Raw genomic sequence first — 21,613 nt, forward strand, 5'->3', positions numbered from 1 at the left:
GTTGTCATCGTTAAAAAAGTTATTTAATATTTTTGATAAAATTTCATTGTTGCAGGAAATGTTTATAAACTAACTTATATAATTTATTAATAAATGGCATTCGCGATAAGCTAGAATTATATATTAACGATAAGAGTTTTTGTTTTGTACACTGTAATCTTTTAAATAGTTACTTTTGATTTTAATTTAAACTTTGACAAATAATACAGTTTTATGTATTTTTAAATTAAAATTTTTATTGCCAGAAATTAAAAAGAAAGGTGGAAATTAATAAGAGTAGTAATAAATATCTAATTAGTATGTTGGAATAACATTTTAACTGTAACATAAAAAAATCTGAGGATATTAGTTGTCTGCCGTGCGGATTAGCTCCTGAAAAGGTATAGCTAAGTTATCTCTGAATAATAGGTAAGTTAGGAGTCAGTTTTTGAAAAACATAAGCCGCTTAACACGTTCACTGCCACGTTGTTCCTATAGAACCAACACTTATGCTGCTGATCAGCAGATCACATTGGTCTGATTAGGAAAACATATATTTTGCCTTATGTCGGTCCCTTGGGGTCGACACACTTTCTAATTTAACAATGTACGATTGTAGAAATTGACCAACATGGCCTAAAGGCTAATGCAGCACATAAAACTTCTTATATTTTTTCATCATGAGAAACGTGGACCCTATTGGAACATGATCCCTATGAAAACGTAATACTTGCTTTAAAATAAACTTTATTTAACAAATAAACATGATTGCACGAATAAAATAATAACTAAACAATAATCGCTATACAAAAAATAAAAATTCTTATCTTATTTAATTATTATGAAGTTCATTAAAACAAGTGTTAATAAATTATGTAATTTTTGAGAATTTCACGTTTATTATGAAAACTTTAACGATACGTGTGTACATTAGAATGTTTGTGTGAGTTATTCAATAGCTTTTAGTAGACTGGGTCTTTCATCGGTGCGCGGCGGGTCACCTGAACTCCTCGTTCCGCCATCAAGAGTTCAGAACAGTTCCGGTTTTGGCACTAACAACAAGGTATGCACAAAAATGGGTCGATCGTACAACTTTTACGAAAGGTATCTACCTTTTTTGTTTTGTTCATTGCATATTGGCGCCGATGCTCTTCGCTGTGTTTCTTATAAGACTTTTTGCACTTTCTTTCTTTCCATCTGTTTTCACTTCAATAACGTGATGAACCGACCGTACTGACCTATAAAGAAAAACTAAGTAAAAATACCAAAGATCTAATAGGTAAAAAGAAATGACAGGTAAACACAAAAAGAGACAAGCAACAATATTAATAAATGATAATAACGAAATAATTGGTACAAAAGACAAACTAGAGAGATGGAAAGAATACGTACAAACTCTTGATGACGATATACCTTGTTCTCCACCATCCACAGATAATCGAATAAATGAAAAAGGCACAGAAATAACCAAAGAAGAAGTGATCCACGTAGTAAAATCTCAGAAAGATGGAAAAGCCACGCGTCCAAACAATATCAATGTCGAAATACTAAAACTAATTGCAGAACGAAAGTAAAAGCCTAGACTTAATAACAGCACTATTCAATAAGATATATGACGTAGGTAAAATACCAACAGACTGGCTAAAATCAACATTCGTAGCATTACCAAAAAAATCGAATTCCTCACAATGCGATGATTATCGAATATTAAGCTTGATGTGTCATGTCCTTAAAACTTTTCTCAGAATGATCCATATACGAATTTACAATAAGTGCGAGTTTCAGATGAGTGACACTCAATTCGGATTTCGAAACGGATTGGGAACACGAGAGGCTCTTTTGGCTTTAAATGTGTTAACGCAACGATGCAGAGACATGGATGTAGATGTATATGCATGTTTTATTGACTATCGAAAAGCATTTGACTGCGTTAACCATCAAAAGATGATCAAAATTCTGAGAACAACTGAAGTTGACGAACAAGACTTGCTAATTATCTCAGAACTATACTGGCACCAAACGGCAACAATTGAAATAGAGCACACAACATCCGAAGATATACAAATCCGACGAGGAGTGAGACAGGGTTAACAGACTAAGGAAATTTAATCTCTTATTACATCTATTTAACATGAAGTCAATGTGTAACTTCCAAGTTAATTTACGGTCAAGAATCATCCCTAAGTATTTAATTGAAGAACAGAAATTATATTCCCGACTGTTCATTTTTGGGAGATTATGCCTCGTGAAAATACATATACTAGATTTACTTGGTGCTATTTCGAACCCATTTTCTTTAAACGAGCTATTGGAGAAGTCGTCCATTTTTCCCAAAATTTGTATGCACTTATCGTATGTTTTGGAAGATGAATATATAAGAAAATCCTCAGCGTATTGTATTATATTAAAACTGTTATTTACTATGGAGACATTGTGCAAATCAGATAAAGCGACACATTAATTCCAAAAAACTCAAAAAAGCTCAATATAAAATTAAAACAAATGAATTGGTTACTTGGTAGAAGTCACAACTGTCATTGGAGAACAAAATACTGCTTCACAAAATCATACTAAAACCAATATGGACTTAGCGTGGAACTCTGAGACTGTAGCAAGCCTTCAAACACAAAACTTTTGCAGACCTTACAATTAAAAACATTGCGTATGATAGCTAACGCCCCTTGGTATGTGATCAGTGCAACCATCCACAATGGCCTATGAGCACCAACCGTAAAAGATGTCATATTACTTCACGCCAACAGGGCCAAAATTCTTAATTCAACGCACCACAGCCAAATTATCAGTGAAATATATCAGCCACCAATGGAGGAACGAAGACTAAAGAGAACTTGGCCAGAAGACCTGGTTACATAGGTGAAAATAGAGAACTGCCGCTGGACAATACCCAAATCAAATCAATATTGTCATCACGTTTACTAATTACTCAATGTACTGTTTATGAGTAGATTGTAAATATGCATTTAAAAATAAAAAAAGAGTTCTCCAGTTTTACGATTAACGTCTATGCCATTGCCCTCTTTATATAGATATTTTCATAGTAATGTATCTTGTTTATTTATGGTTTGTGAATAATACTTTACTGTTTTTATTATTTTTTTAATATACTCTTATAACTCTCTTTTTTTTCAGATAATGGATTTTTTGTTTATAACTTGTGTAGCTCTAGGTATTAGTCAATGTCTAAGTGCTCCAACAGACTTAAATACTACCTTTACAGGCAAAATTGAGGAATGTGCTAATTTTACAGCACTTAAGCTCAATCAAACGGAAATATTAGATACATGCAAACCTTTTTTTAATTTAAGTCAGACACAAATTATTGAGTCTCGCAATGAGACTGGAATTTTGTGTACTTTGTATAATCATACTCTCATTAGCTACTGTCGATCCAATAACACCGTAAGGTATCCAACGATAAGCGAGATAAAACTAAAAAACTACACTCTGGATTCCGTTTGTAAAAGCGTCGTAAAATCATCTCAAAGTATATTTCCAACATTTAAACAACATTCTTGCTGGAGGACGTGCACAACGTTGTTCAACGAAGAGGAGCTGCAGCCAGCGTGTCTATTTGCCCACTATTATTATCTTCAAACTACTAATGTAACTGAGAAGACAGTTATTCCAGTTGCCGTTCCCCATAACCCTCCTGAGATTGTTAACCAACCAATACATGAAGAACCGCCCGAACAGCAGCCATCCAAAAATTTACATGTACCAGGTAAAAATTCTGTTGTTCGAAATATTTTTTTGTTTTATTTACCTATTACGGCCAAATTATTATTATTAATATATTTAAAAATTTTGCTTATACATAATTATCAGTAATATTACTCTTATCCCATTATCGCCCAAGTTTTTTTTTGAAATCTTTCTTTTAGGGTTAATTAGATGAAAATGTTAATAATTTAATCAAAAAAAAACAAGTTTTTCGGTTTTATGTCTTTTTTTTAATTATATGGTGTAACCAAATTTTTAGGATGGTTGAAATCAAAATTTTTAATGTTTTTTTAAATATTTATTTGAGAATATTTTCATCGTCTGGTGCGGTATCCTATAAAACAATTAACACACAAACAAACGTTGCATTTTGGCACATTGTTCGTCCAGATGTTGTACATCCGTCACCAGCACATCGCCTGCTACTGCTTGGTGTAACGAAATGGTCGATGCGACCAAAACGAAGATATGGCAAGTTCTATGTAGACTAGGTCTTCCTGTATATAAGGGAGGACTTCCATATCTTGCGAGAAGAACCTGGGCCAATTCTCTCCTAAACGAACAAGGATATATCTTTTTTATTTTTTTTTTATATAAATGCCATGAATTATGGACTACAACATCAAACAACCATGTTAGAATTGGCCAGTACCATTTTTTAACACAACACGAAAACAACACAAAATAGTACAAAACAACACAAACTTAGTGGGAAATGTCATAAAACACCCTCAAACAAGACAGAGAAAAGTAAGGTTATGTTTTCAATGCTTGCTCAGTTGTAAATGTGTGGAGAAATATTGCCAACTGTAAATATTGAAAAATGTCACAATGATTCCGTTAATTCGCACAATACTGTAAGTTATATGTGCTTTTGTCTACGACTAAAAGTCGTAAATTCGACTACGTTTATCAAAATGCTACGTCTGGTCGACTCTTCTATATGCAGTTGAAACGTGGACCCTAAAAACATCAACCGTAAATAAATTGGACGCCTTTGAAATGTGGATCTACCGGAGAATGCTCAAAATTTCATGGACATCGCATACCTCAAACGAAAAAGTGCTGCATAGAATAGGCAAGGAAAGAGAACTTTTTAACACAGTAAAAGTTAGAAAAACATCATACCTAGGCCACATACTGAGAAATAATAAGTTCCAATATGCCCAACTTATAGTGAAAGGAAAAATCGAGGGAAAGAGAGGCCTAGGAAGGAAAAGACTATCGTGGCTCAGAAACATCCGACAATGGACAGGGCTAAATTTTGAACAGCTAATAAGAACAGCTGAAGATAGAGAAGATTTTAAAATTGTAGTAGCCAACCTCCATTGAGGAGAGGGCACTTTAAGAAGAAGAATATGTGCTTTTCTGTATTTAAAAGGCTTCTCATGCTTTACTTTTTGGAACTTTTCGTTCAGCTTTTTAAATAGTCTAATTGAGTTGACATTGTTTTTTAGATAACTTCTTAAAAGCGTAGTGTGTGGTATAAATTGGCAATTCCTTCGCAGAACTCCGAATTTATTATTAATTAAAAGAAAACGTGTATTTAATAGATTTCTTTTTTATTTTCAGACCAACCCCAGCAACCCGTTTTACAAGGAGGATTACCCGCCGTCAATGTAGGTAAGTAGGAATTGGCAGTATAAATACAAACACTATAAATTCTAATGACTAGTATAATTTCTTCTTTTCTTCATTAATGGCCATTCACCAGGATGTGTGTCATATATATATATATATATATATATATATATATATATATATATATATATATATATATATATTATTCCAAATTTAGCCATACGGCTCACACTCCCTCTAAGGGAAAAATTCACTCATCCCAGGTACCTACGGTATCAAATAGGATTGAGCTCTGGTGGGACTCTTTCCGTGTTATCGAGCCCTAGGTGACTTGGTATGTTGGAGTATCTCCCAAAAATTTTCGCACGCATCTGGACGTCTAAAGTAGCAGCTTTTTGCATGATCTTATATAGATGTTCATTTAGACTCAGCTTTTTTATGTTTTCTAGGAGGTTCTTCGGAATGACTCCAGTGGTAGAAAGAATAATAGGTATCGTCTAAGTACTTTCCATTCTCCATTGTTTCCTTATTTGTATTTTCAGATCTTTGTACTTGGCGATCTTTTCGTTGTATTTAACACGTAAATTATTGGTGTTGGGTATCGCCACATCAATAAGTGTTGTTTGCCTAGTAATTTTATTAACTAGTATGAGATCGGGTCTATTATGGGCCACTGGTTGGTCTGTAAGCACAGTGCGGTCACAGTATAGCTTGTAGTTGTCATTTTCAAGCATTCTATCAGGGACGTATTGATAATAAGGAAGATGGTCGGTTTGGAGAAGTCCCAATTTGTCAGCTAGTTCTTGGTGGATAATCTTTCCTACTGAGTCATGACGTTCTTTATTATCAGTACCGACAAATGCCTGGCAGCCACCGGTAAGATGTTGGATGGTTTCTTGGGCTTGGCATCCATATCGGCATTTGTCATTTTGGACTTGAGGATCTTTAACAATATATTTCAGGTAATTTTTAGTTGGAATAACCTGATGCTGAATGGCAAGTAGGAAACCCTCAGTCTCGGGAAACATCTTTCCTGATGTCAACCAATAGTTCGACGCTGTATTGTCTACATATTCTTGGCTGATCTCATTAAGATGTCGCCCATGCAGAGGTTTACTCATCCAGGTGCGCATTTTGTCTTGCTTAGTCAGGTGGTTTATGCGCATTTCTTGTTCCCTCAGTTTAAGCGGCGTCGTATCATCTACTGCGCAAATTGCTCGATGTAAAGTAGATGTCTCAGCCTGTACCTGAAAATAAGTTCTTAAATTAGCAATTTGTTTATCCAATTGCTCACCTATATCCATAAGTCCTCTTCCCCCTTGATACCGCGGTAATATTGTTCTCTCTACTGCACTGCGTGGATGATTTTTTTGCGCCTTTGTGAGAAGTGTTTTTACTTTCCGCTGAAGACCCTCTATATCCGTTTTTGACCACTTTATAATACCAAATGAGTAGCTCAGCGCGGAACAGGCGTACGTATTTAATGCCTTAAACAAATTTTTACTATTAAAATATGACCGATTTAGTTGTCTTACTCTTCGCACGAACTCCGAAGTTAGTTCAGTTTTCATTTGTTTATGGTCAATTTTCCGCGCTTGTTTTACTCCGAGATATTTGTACATATCATTTTCACCCATTGCCTCGATGTTTTGGCCATCTTGCATATCGAAACCTCCGGGCTGAACCTTTCCTCTGACTATATTTAGTATACGGCACTTGTCTAGTCCAAAATTCATACTGATATCATTTGAGAAATTTTCTACAGTTTTTAGCATCTCATCTAGGTGGTTTCGAGTGGAAGCCATTAATTTTAAATCATCCATATACAACAGATGATTAAGCTTCGCTACAACAGTGTTGTTATTTTTGATGCTAAAACCTGAGTCAGTAGAGTTCAGCAGTTGAGATAGTGGGTTCATTGCTAGGCAAAACCAAAGTGGACTCAACGAGTTCCCCTGGAAAAGCCCCCGGTTAATAGGGATATCTTCAGTTTCGATATTAATTTCACCCGGTATTTGAAGGTGAATTTTAATCTTCCACTCTGCCACTATATGCTTCAAAAAGGTCACGAGATTATCATCGACTTTATATATTTTCAATATATCTATAAGCCATTCATGCGGCACTGAATCAAAAGCCTTCTTGTAGTCAATGAAGGCAGTAAAAAGGTTTCTTTTTTTGGTGTATTCCTGGTTAGAAATGACTGAGTCGATAATAAGTTGTTCTTTGCAGCCCATGGAGCCCTTAGCGCATCCTTTCTGTTGAGGCTCTATGATATTGTTCAGAGCACAATGTTGGTAGATACGCCGGGCCACACAGGATGTGACCAATTTGTACAAAGTTGGAAGACAAGTAATTGGGCGGTACTTTGCTGGATCTTGGGTGTTACTTTGATCCTTCGGTATTAGATAAGTGGTTCCCTGAGTAAGAAATGATGGTATTTCCTGTGAATTAGAAATAATATTAATAAATGCTGTTAAAAGCTCATGAACACTCCAAAACTTCTTTAGCCAGAAATTTTGAACTCCGTCTGGTCCAGGAGATTTCCAGTTATGAAGCTCTTTGATAATGTTCGAGACTTCTTCAGTGGTGAAAGGTTCATAAGGAATATTACTGTAGTGTTGACAGTTGTTCATCGTTTGTTCAATCCATCCAGCATTGTTGTTATGAGTAGCTGGCGTCGAAAGTTGGTTTCCCCCAAAACTCATGAATTTCTTCTTGGCTTGGGTAGGATTTATTTACATTTTCTACGGTGGAATTTAGTTTTCTATAGAAAGCCTTCTCTGCATTCTCAAAAAGTATATTGTCGCATTTACGGTTGTTACTAACTTTGTATCTCCTTAGGCGACCTGAATAAACGGAGAGTTTTTGTTTTAATGTGTCTAGGCAGTGTTGAGCTGTGTTGTTTTCTGGATCATGTTGTGAGTGTCTTGGAGTGTTCAGAATTATTTCTTCAGTTCTTTTAATTACTTTTCGACTTCTTACTCCTCGGATGTATTCTGTAATTTGTCCAATATCCCTGCGCAATAATTCAATTTTACTCAGCAGTCTTTTTTCCCAGGGTGCAATTCTGTTTTCAGTCCTTCCGATATTAGTTCCCCGTCGTGTTCTGATCTTAATGCCCATAACATTAGCAATTGCTGTTGCTGCACAATAAATCAGCATATGCAAATATTCTAATGTATGGGCTTCCACGATATAATTGGGTAGGACTTCAGTGTTCATAATTTGTAACAGGGCACCTAGTTTCTTACCAGAGTTTATTTTTGGTAGCGGTGGTCTGCTAAGTGGGTTTGTACCATTAAACTCTTGTACGGCACGTGCCATTTCGCTTACCAGGCTATCGTGCAACTCGTTGTTGTCCTGCTGCGTATTAACAGGTTGAGTTTCTTGTATGATGGGCTCAGGAATCTGCTCATTTGTGATTTGATTATGGACTTGATCCACAACTAGCTCTTGGTTATGAATCTCCCGTTCGACTTCGTTTCTGATGGTATCGCGTCTAGCCTCTGGGATAAGATTATTATTATTATTATTTACGGCGAATGTAATAGAGTTATTGAACGGACTTGGCGTGTTTTCGCAGAAAGATATCCAAATCGACCAAATGCAACTGGTGATATTGTAAGAAGATTGCTTAAAAACTGCCGTCAGTTTGGCCAATGTAAGACAAAAATTAATAAAGTCAAACCACTATCTTCTCCAAATGCCTCCCTTAGATATTGTGAGATCCTACTTTGTCGACGAGAACAACTGATTTATATACCTCATTGTTGTAATTTGTTTTGATATAAATATGTACATCCTTTCTCAAATTTTCAAATGTTCGAAAATTTCATAATATTTAAATTTATTTATTGAATTTTTTTAGACTCACAAGCTGTAGTACCTCCTCCAAAAAATGAGCAAAGTGTCGATTCTAAAAAAGTTAATGCTGCAAATGTCCCAATTGCTTCCGAAGATGCTAAGGAAGATCCGAAACTAGAAGATACAAAGAAGGCAGAAACTCTTTCACCTAAAATCTCTACATCTACAACAGTTAAAGTATCTGAGCCAGGCCAAGCCCCAGCTCCAGTCCCAGTCGATGTCAATATTGCTCAACCAAATCCAGATGATGCTATGATGAATGAGGATGATGAGGATGAGGGAATACATGGCGGTGATGATAATGAATATGCTGATGGTTTGTACTATTTCAAGTGTATATCAATTATAGTTTTTTTGTGATTAGTCATTCTTCTTAAAGTTCGTGCTCTTATTGGAAGTTAAAAATTATTATGCCCTTACTTTATTCACAGCTGCCTAAATAAGAACACTAAGAACTTTTGAGCAGCATAACCAAGTAGTATTGCTTCGTCTGCATATCAGATTATTTTAAGTTGTTTTTTCCCATTTGATATAATTTTTTCGTTCTTACTTTTTTTATTATTTCGTCAATAATCAGGTTGAACAATAGAGGACTTTCGATCGTTTTGATTATTCCTAGAGGGATCTCTCTTGCGTACAATAAGTGGATAACGTCATTTAATTTGACCCTGTCAAATGCCTTCTTAAGGTCCATAAAACATAGATAATATGATGGTTTGTTGTATTCTAATAATTTCTCTTGTACTTGCCTTATTATAAATATAGCGTCGGTACATGATCTTTCCAACCTAAAACCTTGTTATTCTTCTGCTAGTGTTATAATTTCATTCAGTTTGTTATTACGTTGGTTGTTAATTTTAGAGTTGTGGTTAATAAATTAATTCTTCTGTAATTCTCCGGGTCTGATTTGTATGCCCTTTTGAAGAAAGTTATTAGGATGCTTGATCTTCATTTTTGTGGTATTCTGTTGTATTCTTTTATTTTTTTGATTATTTTTAATAGTTAAAAAAAGTTTTTAAAGAAAATATTAGATTTAAAAGATATAACATTAATAATTAATACATTTAAGTGTATTAAATTATGTTATGAACAATAAATTTTATTTCAGGTCCTCCTGGTCCCGCCAAACCAGAAACTGTTAAGGCAGGTAAGTTCAACATTATTGTGTTTGCATTTAACTAACTAAAACTATCAAATGTTTTAAATGAGTTTTTACGTGTTATAAAGAAATTTGCTTTTCTAAAAAAAGCGTTCCATTATCTTCCTAGAAAAAGGATACAAGTAGGTTAGTTGGTGTTTTAATTGTATACTCCTATATCAAGACAGCTAAAGGAAAATAAGTACGATATTTTTACAAATTTTCCATAGAGCGTCAAACCCTCGAGACGACCTGTCGAATTGGTATTACAGGATTTGGTGTATTAGCTGATTCTTTTTGTGTGTCTCTTATGGGGGTGGAATTATACACAACACTTTGCTTCACCTTTTTATTTCAACTACACAATATATATATATATATATATATATATATATATATATATATATATATATATATATATATATATATATTTAACTTATATCACTTTTCAATACTACATTACAATTTGCTCTTGTGCAGAAAAATGTCTTGAGTAATTTTACCATTTGAATAACTTAAGAACTGTCTTTGAATACAATTATTAGAGGTAGTGACTACTAAAAGAAAGGGATGTACGAGCTGGAGGGGTGTCAGGTATGCTGACGGATTTGAAATGCAGGTATTGCAAGCCACAGGTGTAGCATTAGCTTAAATTAGACCAGTGACAAAATATAGTTCGTTTTCAACATACTTCCGGGCCATGAAGCATTGCTTCAAACAATAAGATAACAACAAGAGGAAACAACTTCTCATCCAGTATACTACTACCAATAAGAAAGAGTTATTCTCTCACTGGAGTCAGTTTAAGATCATTTTCTCATTTCAAAGTCAGACAGAGGTGTTTTCAAATGAATTATCACATAATATATACTGTTATTTAAGAAAAATGTCGATGACGTCATATTTTGACAGGTGCCAATACAAAAAACAAATGAAATTTAACCTGTTAGAGTGTGTTACATAAAAGCTTAAAAGTACCAAATTATTAGGGGCAGTTCATCATTATTTTACAAGATCTTCATTGAAGATTGAACTTTTGCCATTTTGAAACTTCGTAACAGAATTGCACAAAAATATAGGATTGTATTGAATGACACAAGATCTTTCAAATAAGGTATTACTTGCCATATTCATCATCATCATCCAGCCCCATTTTCACATCCATTGTTGGATATAGGCCTCCTCCAAACGTCTCCAGTTCTCTCTATCTCTAGCTGCTGCAATCCAGTTTGTTTCTATTCTCCTTAGGTCGTCGGTCCATCGGGTGGGTGGTCTGCCTCGACTTCGCTTGTCGGCTCTTGATCTCCACTCCAATAATCTCTTCGTCCATCTTCCGTCTTCCATTCTAGCAACATGTCCAGCCCACCTCCACTTTTGTTTATTGATTCGCAGTATAATATCGTCTACGCCAGTTCGTCGGCGTATCTCCTCATTTCTCAAGCGATCTTTCAAGGTCAGGCTCAGCATTGATCTCTCCATTCGCCTTTGTGTTACCCTCAGTTTTTCGGCAGTAGCTTTCGTTAAAGTTAGGGTCTCTGCTCCGTAGGTCAAGACTGGTAAGATGCATTGGTTAAATGCCTTCCTTTTCAGGTGAATTAGGGTATTTTTTTTAAAATGTCTCTCATCCTTCCATATTCTCTGGTTATTCTAATTTCATGACCCAAGTATGTGTATTTATCGATTAATTCTACCTTGTTGTTATTGATCTGTATCTCTTCGCTGGGAACCATATTGGTCATCATTTTGGTTTTCTCGAAATTTATCTCCAGCCCAGTTTCTTGTAGTATGTCATTCAGTTCTTGGAGCATGTCTTTGATCTCTTCCAGATTATCTGACAGAAGCACGATATCGTCCGCAAAACGTAGATGGTTTAATCTTTCTCCATCGATGGATATTCCTTTCTGTTGCCCTGTTGCCATGTTAGTTTTTTTAAATGCATACTCAAGAACGGTAATGAACAGCTTTGGTAACATGGTATCACCTTGCCTGACTCCTCTGTTTATCTTTGTCATATTATTACTATTTAAAGTAATTTTAGAAAATGGCACCCGTTTACCAGTTTAAAAAGCTACGTCACTGAAACATCGTAAAATAATGTACAGGTACTTTAGTTCAGTTATCTAGTTACAATAAATCACAATATTATTTGTATTTTGAGATCGATTTCTGAGGCGGAAGTAGAAACGTCAATTATAATGACTTTTTAATTAAAATTGTTGTTTATTCCCATTGAATACAGTAATAACGTATAAATTCCATAAGAAAGCAGTTTCAAAACCATATTTTTGTTATGTATTTGTATTCGATCAACTTTTAAGGTGGTATTTGTTGTAGAGCCCAAGGCCGTTGATAGGAAACCTGATACTACCGTACAGGAAATTAGTCCTGTCAGCGATGATAACCTGGATGTAGTAGACGGTGAATCACCTTTCTTTTCATATTTCATGGTAATATGCGTAGTATTCGTGTTGGGTTATGTAGCCTATCATAACAGAATTAAGGTAAGCATTTTATAAATTCAATATATTTTTTTTGTGAAATTGGTTCCTATTGATCATGGTACTAGTTGGCTCAAGATTTTTACTTCTTAATTCTCAATAACTATTCCTATTAATGATTAAAATAGTTTTTATAAAGTGTATCTTTAATTTAAAATTGAATTTTTTTTAAGTGGCTAATGAATATCCTACACCTTTATATCGTTCTTTGATGTCGAAAAACATTTGATGTATCGTAATAAATGCATTAAAAATAGTGGATTTAGTTACGATCTTGTAACAGACAAAAACTGTTCCATGTTGGAATTTCAAATACTGTCTTACATACAAAAGCATTACGCATAGTGTGTTCAGCGACCCCTCTGTTTGGGTCGCTGTAAGGTGTTTGCACTGATTTTGTATCGAATTTTCACAAAGTGGCCCCAAAAACCCCCGAATAGTAATATTTATACAAATCTCCTCCAAGTTTATTAGTTTTCACTTCGAAATGCACTTTGAAAAATACATTTTCGTTGTTCAATAATGCAATTTTTATCTCCACATCCATTATTTTTGTTCACAAAATTTCTTGACACCCACACGAATCGAATACAAAAAGTTTCATTGAGATTTGCGCTTTATTTCTTCGATTCTCAGGCCGGTCTTAATGGAAAACTCCAACATACGCAATTTGGGCTGAGTAAAACATTGAATGTTTATTCTATTTCAAGAGGCCCTAAGTATTTCTCTTTGAAGATTTTTTAAAACGCATATTACAACCATATACAGGGTCGAATCAAAGTTATTGCTTTCTGAATCAAATGGAATTGGAAATACGTGAATTAAAACTTTATAGGAAACGGAATTTTAAAATGCTACAAGTGTTTATGCAAATTCAAATGAGCTCATTCAACTAACGGACCTAGATAGCAGTCAGAATTCAGAACATTTCAAGTCTACTATGAAAATTAGACTAAGACAAGCAGAAAGGCACATCTTGTAACTGTACTGTATCAAGTATTCGAGAGTCACAAAATAATAGGAATGCCAGAATCTTTAATGAATCTGTATAAATGGGCTTATATGCAAATGACATCAATATTATCGACAGGTCCACAGTTTGCTTAATTGAAACTTTTTTCGGTCATTAATGGTATGTGCACAGATAATTCCGCGTCCCAGTTTTTGGCAGACAAGGTCAGTGGTACAACAAATCAGAGGAAGGACGAAACCCAATGGTACCTGGACAACTTAGAGGATGACATAAACTCTATTGGAGCAAAAAGGTGGAGAATTATTACTATAAAGGGGTAATAGAGGATTGTTTTAAAGAACGCTTTGGCTTTTGACAAGCTCTAATGCCACTAAAGATGGTACAGAACTTATAGAGAACATGCTACAAAAATGTCTTAACTACAATAAAAGTATACAGAGAAACGAACTCATATTAAATTAATTAAACAAATAAATGTTAATTAAATAAAAAGAGTCATCAAGAAACTACAATTACTCTATACAACAAACTCGTACTCTATTGAAACAATACCAAGGACTTCGGCATTTAATGGTGCAGAAGATTGCCTAGGCAGGGTCGTGATTGCTGCAGTTTTTACGATAACGGAGTTGCTAGCCCATTTTTTCAACCCTCCTTCCTTACCCGAGCTTGGGACCGACAACAGCCCAATCAGCTACTCAATCCACCCAATGGAATGCAGACGGAGTCATTCTATAAATTTACTTGAAGTAAAAACATTGTGATAATTCAAATTTTTTTATTCTATGTTTTTATCGTAGACGTATTCCGCTAACCCAATCATATATCGCTACCTTGGATAGCTGAAAATGAAAAATTTACTGTTAGTGAACTTATTCTAATATTAAATATACTTATTTTAAAGTTAGTTTATGCCTATTACCGTCAGATGTTAGAAGTGTCGTTATTGTTAATAAGATAAATAAGAAAAGTTGGTTCGACATTTTGCACAATACTGTCATATTTTGAGATAATCCGTCTTTTCTCAAAAACATAATAAGATAATAAAATGCTTTCTGTAAAGAATAATGCATTATTTAGAGTTATGTCAGTTTTGTAAAGAAGTTGAGGTTATATTTAAAATAAGTTGTAGTATTCTTTTGAGTTTTGTCAATATTTTAGATAATTGTGAATTTTTGAATTTTGAAGCCAACTATTTACAAATTATTTCGACTTTCTTAAAAAAATTAATCCAGTTGGAATTATTTCAGACTATAAAAATGTCCCAATTATTTAGGAGTAGACTCATGCTAAAGTTGACTTCTGTCAAAAACAATGAAGAGAGTCTATTATGAAATTTAAAGAATTAATTTTTAAAAATGAACATAAGTATATAGCGTCTTTATTTTTATGACAAATCTACATTTGTAAAAAACAAGTAAAACAATAATTTTAATATAAAAGTGAGTTATCTCTCAACACTGAACACATTTTTTTAAGAAGAACGTCACAACTCAAAAATTTTATGGTCTAAAATAGGATTAAAGAAGTATGGAATTGACTATACCTTTTTACAGGCTAGTACCTTGATGGATAGATAAAGTTTTATAATATTTTTAAAATTCATCGAGTTTTTAAATGACCATTTCTGCAAATTGACATATTTTGACATATAACGGTCTTCTTCCAATGTATAGATATGTATAAAAGGTACGCCTATATTTGCCAATACTAATAAATGTAGGAGCCAAATAAGGAAAGCTTGGGTCGATTGGAAACGTAAAGATTTATAGGTTATTAAAATATTTTGTTCACTTTTTAATGTTTTGCATACACAATTTGAGGTTAACTCTCATTCTCAATACCAAATAAAGTGTAAACGTCTAATATGTTTCTTGCAGGTCATGGCTTTATTACTGGAAGGAAAGCGGAACAAGAGGCAAAATAGAGGCAGAAGACCAAATTCTGCCAACTACCATAAGTTAGATAGTAATTTAGAAGAGGCTATTTCATCGAATGTAACTAAAAATTCAAGTAATGTTATTTATTAGTCATGTATTTAAAAACTTCATATCATCATCGCATTTTTATAAAATCTCAAGTGTAAAAATGTAAATATAGTGATCAGTTAAAAAATATTTAAAATTTTGTAAATACTTTAAGTGCCCATATTCTTCATCTTTGAGTAACGTTTTATTGAAAAAATAATATTCGTAGAATAAAATTTGTCGGTTTTGTTTCGGAAGAATATAAGTCCTTATTTCAAAAAATACCGTTATCATTTAGTCATTTTATAAACCTGTGACATTCATACATAAATATATCCTTAGCGCTATAACCCTTAATGGGATTTGGCCTTTTCGATAATTATCCTTTAACTTCATCTCATTTTTACATTATCATTCTTAGAGAATCCTCTACGTCTTGCATCCACCGCTTCCTTGGTCTATCTCTTCTCCAGGGGCACTTTTTCTATGTATCCAAGCTATGTGGACTGTGCAAACCTAAATGTACCCTCTTATCAACTCGTGAAGTTCAAAATTACTTCTAATTTTGTACAAGATTTTGCTGGTATTGAGATATTTTTCTGTAAAAAAAATCAAAGGAAGGAACCATCTGCGTCTGTTATGCATTAGATTTCAACAACTGGTTTTATCAAAGCTATCATTATTTTCTGAAATGTCCTGATTGACTTTGTTGTATTAGTCGTTCAAAATCTCCAAAAATAACACCGTGAGAGTTTTATCTAGCTTCATCGGCAGATATTCTCAAAGATTTGAGTTTCTCCTTTCTCCTTGTTTATTTTTAGGCAAACCAACTCGCACTTTTCTTGAATCTCAAACAGCATATGAGGTTGAACAAATTTTGAAGGTGAGTATGTCTGACGGGCGAGCTTGATAATCTTTCAAAATAATAATAAACTGAACCAGTCTTCCGTTTCAAGATTAAATGGCTAACGCTTGATGTTACCGACTACACGAGTAATTCATGAAGTGAATACGATTTGAGTTGTTTATTTTGGAACCCTGTGGTACCTTAGGATGCCGCCACTTCCATTTTGGAACCTTTTAGACAATTAGGTGATGCAAAATATTTGGGACAGGATTTAATAGTTTCTTAGTTGTTATTTTCAAAAATTTTTGACCTATGTTCATATCTACGTTTTTAATTCCTTTGAGACCTTGTCTGTTTGACAAATCATTATACTGGCTCCATCTTTATCACCAAAGAGATTAGATGTGTAGTTTTTCCATAATTCTTGTATTTATTTTTGACTTTAGACTGTCTAATCTCTTGGTTGACTATTTTATTTTTCCTAATATGTGCCTGAGTTTCTTCGTATTCGTCTAAATATTGTCTCTAGGTATTCGAATTTTGGCAGCTGTTCCATTAAATCGAATTTCTTGTATGATACATTCTTTATGTAGATTTTTATCGCTTTTAGTTGTAGATATTCTTCCGATATTTCTTAGGTCGACATCAAAAGGTTTCTTCTGTATTTCAAAATACCTTTATCTCCCAGAAACAAATTGATGTAATTCGTTTGATAGAGCACTGCGTATTATTCACCAAAAGCCTTTAATGCCCGTCCTTTTTGTCTAAAAGTCTGTTCTTCGTTTACACTACATATTTCGTCCTATTGGGACTCGTAAAGTAGCGGCACCATCTAAGATAAACTCGGCTAGAGGAAGGCAAGATTCGTAACCAAATTTTCTATTTTAAGGAAAAGTTTTTTTTTTTCATTTACATTTTCATAAAAAGGGAAATAAATCCACTTTACGGCAAAGCTATTTTCTTTAAATTTGGTTATGAACTTTACCTTTCTTTCCATGAATTTACATTCGGTTTTTCTATCTGATGTAGGTCTACCGTATTAGTCATTTTAAAATCGTACGTTCCGTATTTCTTCAGGATATTTTTTTAAATAAATATATGATTTATTGGATATAGGCTGTCAATGTAAAAATATATAACTAATTTATATTCTACATAAATAGTATGTTTTTCCATTCAAGATAACATTTTATTTTGAGTCCCTTATTATTCCCTTTCTTTATTCCCCCTCTTTGTTGAGTGCCCATTGTTGGTCCCATTTTTGATACTGCAGTTACGTGTCGTAATTTATGGGTCATTCTTAAACTTAAGGCACTGCGTTTTGTAACTCTGGGGACATACCATTCACTGATAAAGTATTGTTTGAACGATATCTTATATGTTTAATTCACATTTCTATATCCAGATCTGTACAAGGCGATGAATTGTGAAATACAACATAGGAAACGCAGTGGGAAATTATAAAGTGTTCTATTTCCCTAATTGTTTAACATTAACAATTGTCTTTAAGTGTATAATATAATTTCTGTAGAAAAGTTGTACTTATATGTATCTACCAAAGAATCTTTTTCAATTAAATGTTTACGTAGGTGAGTCCTTCTACAATTTGACACAACAGTAAATTTTCAGTAACTGAGTATATATGTGCTCAACAATTAACAATAAAAGTGAAAGTAATAAAACAAATTTATTTAACTGAAAACAATTTTATGTACAGGGTGGTCATAACCATAGCAAACATTTTTAAAAATAGTCTAGTCTTATGTGTGGAAAGAAAACACATATGAATACACCTTATTTCAACTTTTATGTCGGTCGTGTACCAAAGATATATGTAGGTAAAAACGTAACAGTAATCCGAAGTATTTCCTTTTGAGTTAATGAATTATTTTTTTCTTGGAAAAGTTTAACAAAAAAAAAAAGGTTGAATCAGAAGAAAATATGTCATTAGGTTGATTGAGTACATGAACATCAGATCTATAGTATCTCCCAACCTTGTTGTTCACCTAAGAGAAATTTTACAGGGACAAATAAAAGATTATACTAACTAATAAATAAATAAACTTTAATGCAAACAAAAAGTAAATTTTGTCTCTTCCTCCTCATTCCTTAAGCCCTAGTCAGGGCGTAGGAATACTCTCAATATTATTATCTTGTTATATCCATTGACTGCGATCATGTGTCAGATGGACGGCTACATGTACGGATTTTCCCACCAGAGTCTTCATTTGGTCTGCCCATTGTGTTGGAGATCTTCCTTCTACTACCAATAGCTCCATAGTCCCCGTTCATCTGCCTATGTGGCTGAAATAATTTAGGTATGCTCGGTTTTACTTTTTTTAATAGCCTTTCTTTTATATTAAGGTTTTCCAGAATTCACAGGTTGGTTTTGTGTTCTGTCCAAGACACGCGCAGTATTCTTTTTGAAAATGTCTTTGATCTCTCCAGTGTATTTCTGTTAGACCACATATGTCTATATTTTGTCTTAGTAGTTCTTTCCCTACTAGGTGAAGTTTATCATTTTGGTGAAGACCTCTGATGTTCTGTGTTCCTATATTCACTGATTTCCTGTTTTTGAAGCTTCTCTGTTTGCCTTTCTTTTCCAGTCGCCCATTTACCACGAGTGGTCTGGTTGCTCTCGCGCTTGTGCACGGTAGCTAATTTCACACCGTGGTCTGATCCGGAATCAGGACAGTGTCGGTCGTGTCTCTGCTTTTTGTGTTACGCTATTCATTTCGAGTTTACTTTCAGGAAGATAATCAGGTGGTTTCCCAGGGTGGTTTGAAACATTCCCTATAAGCAATTAGGTGTCGGGATTGAAGATACCCAGACTCAGTCCATCTTCCGCGGAGTTTTTAGAGCCCCTATTCAATACAGAACTCTTTCTCAACAAAAGCTGGGACCGGCTACGGTCTTGCCTAAGCTTTACCAATTAATGAAAATTACTTATAGCAATTATATATAATATAAACTGTCACTTTTGGAGGAGAGCTGAATTGTAATTTTCTAATGTGTCACTTCTTGAGCAGAGACTGAATGTATTCTCACATGGGGCTAATTATAGGTTTCGCATGGAGATGCAGGCGTCAATGGAGATATTGGTCCATTGTGGTATTATAGGCTTGCTACATCCCTTTAATAATTAGTTGTGAACACCTCTTAGGTAGTTGGGGTGTCCACCAAAAACGGGGCAAGACAAAGCCCAATATAAAGAAGAACCCAAGAAAAGATTAATTATCGTTGTTTTTCTAAAAAGTTTTATTGTGTATTCTTCACACCAACTCAAAATTAATCATCAGAGTTTTTTTAAACGGAGTAGATAAAAAAAAACGAATTGAAAAAATCGATACCACGGAATCATCTCATCTGAGGGAAATATTTATTTCCTCACTCACCTTATATTCGAATATTTAAAGTATCAAACATTCTTTTATTCTACGATTATCCTGTTTTCTTGCCAAAAAGTATTTTTTACGTAAGCTTGAATAAAGTTAGCATTAAGTTAATTTAGGCAGGTTGTAATAAATTATTAATCTCATAATAATATTTTGATCTAGGTATTTTTTTAGATAAAGCAATAAATGTTTGAATTGTGTATAGAAAATCCTATGGTACTGATCACTTTGTGCTAGCCATGTGCCTCATATGTTTCCTAGTTTATTTTTTGTGATATAAGTAGTTAGTTGTTTATTTAATCCTTTTTTAAATTTAAAGGTTAAAGTTAGCTTTAGGTTTCCTTAAATAAACTTTTATACTTGGACTAAACTGTGTTTTATTTTCAAAGATGTAATAATAACCCAAACCTAGAATAATATCCTATCGAAATGGGGATAGTTTTATGAAAAGAGCAGATAGACATACCAGCAAATTATTTTGCAAAACTGCTTAGTGGCAATCATTAGGTTTTTATACTGGGAATTAATGCAAATGCTCATTTTCAGTCATTTCCGACCAAATAAGAAATTAGAGGAACTATTTTAAAATTAAAAGATAATAATCCCCTGCTGAACTCTTTAAAAATGGAGGTGAAGCCACTGCGACGCTTGCAGAAGTCAATAACTGAAATCTGACAAAGGAATGAAATGCGTGCTGACTGAAAACTGTGTACACTGTATATATATATATATATATATATATATATATATATATATATATATATATATATATATATGTATACTTTGGGTATATATGTATAAGTCTACTACCAATCGTATATCAGATATTCACAAAAATCATCATCAACAGGTTAACAAACGCATTAGATGCTGCAGAGCCGAGAGAACAAGCTGGCTTCAGATTCAGAAGTGGATTCAGTACCATAGATTAGATCATATTCATGCACTTAGAGAACTAATGAGTAGAGCTAAAGAATATGAAATACCGCTAGCATTAACCTTCATAGATTTCGAGAAGCCTTTCGATTCTATATATCCCAAGGCAGTAATAGAAGCTTTGAGCAACCAAGGCATCGGCAAACCGTATATAGAAACTTAAGCAAATATATGCAGACAAGCAAAAGCTAAGGTAAACATTTATGAAAACCCTCCAGAATTTCCCACTACCAGAGGAGTCCGACAGGGAGACGCAATATTACCAAAGCTCTTCACTGCAACTCTAGAAAATATATTCAGCAAAATGAACTGGCAGAACAAAGGAATATCAATTGATGGACAATATCTCAGCCATCTAAGATTTGCAGACCACATCGTTCTGATTGCTAATAATCCTGTAGAACTACAAGAACTTATAAGCCACCTATATGCAGCTAGCAATGAAGTTGGCCTAAATATGAACTTAACAAAAACAATGTACAACGAGCTAGTGAATGTCCAAGATGTAATAATAAACAATACTGCACTTGAGACAGTAGACGAGTATGTATATCTGGGACAATTAATAAATAAATCTGGCTCCTTACTTCCAGAAATCTACAGAAGAATGAAACTAGCTTGGACATCTTTTGGTATAAATTCAGTTAGGGGAGTGGTAGGAACACTGAGACGAAAAAATTTCAATGCCAAT

The 21,613-nt window shown here is 33.9% G+C and overlaps 1 protein-coding gene across 1 annotated transcript in view; it reads left to right on the forward strand.

Annotated features, from left to right (window-relative positions):
- The window catches only part of LOC140447221 (uncharacterized), a 24,471-nt gene extending 4,115 nt beyond the window's left edge, over positions 1 to 20,356 (forward strand). The window contains exons 2-7 of the mRNA XM_072539742.1: positions 3,130 to 3,721; positions 5,293 to 5,343; positions 9,173 to 9,484; positions 10,277 to 10,315; positions 12,641 to 12,807; positions 15,658 to 20,356. Coding sequence (XP_072395843.1) covers positions 3,133 to 3,721; positions 5,293 to 5,343; positions 9,173 to 9,484; positions 10,277 to 10,315; positions 12,641 to 12,807; positions 15,658 to 15,807 — 1,308 coding nt within the window. The 5' untranslated portion in view covers positions 3,130 to 3,132 and the 3' untranslated portion in view covers positions 15,808 to 20,356. The remainder of the gene's footprint in view (positions 1 to 3,129; positions 3,722 to 5,292; positions 5,344 to 9,172; positions 9,485 to 10,276; positions 10,316 to 12,640; positions 12,808 to 15,657) is intronic.
- The last annotated feature ends 1,257 nt before the right edge of the window (positions 20,357 to 21,613 follow it).

Source organism: Diabrotica undecimpunctata, chromosome 8 (genome assembly GCF_040954645.1).
Source record: "Diabrotica undecimpunctata isolate CICGRU chromosome 8, icDiaUnde3, whole genome shotgun sequence".
Lineage (NCBI taxonomy): Eukaryota > Metazoa > Arthropoda > Insecta > Coleoptera > Chrysomelidae > Diabrotica > Diabrotica undecimpunctata.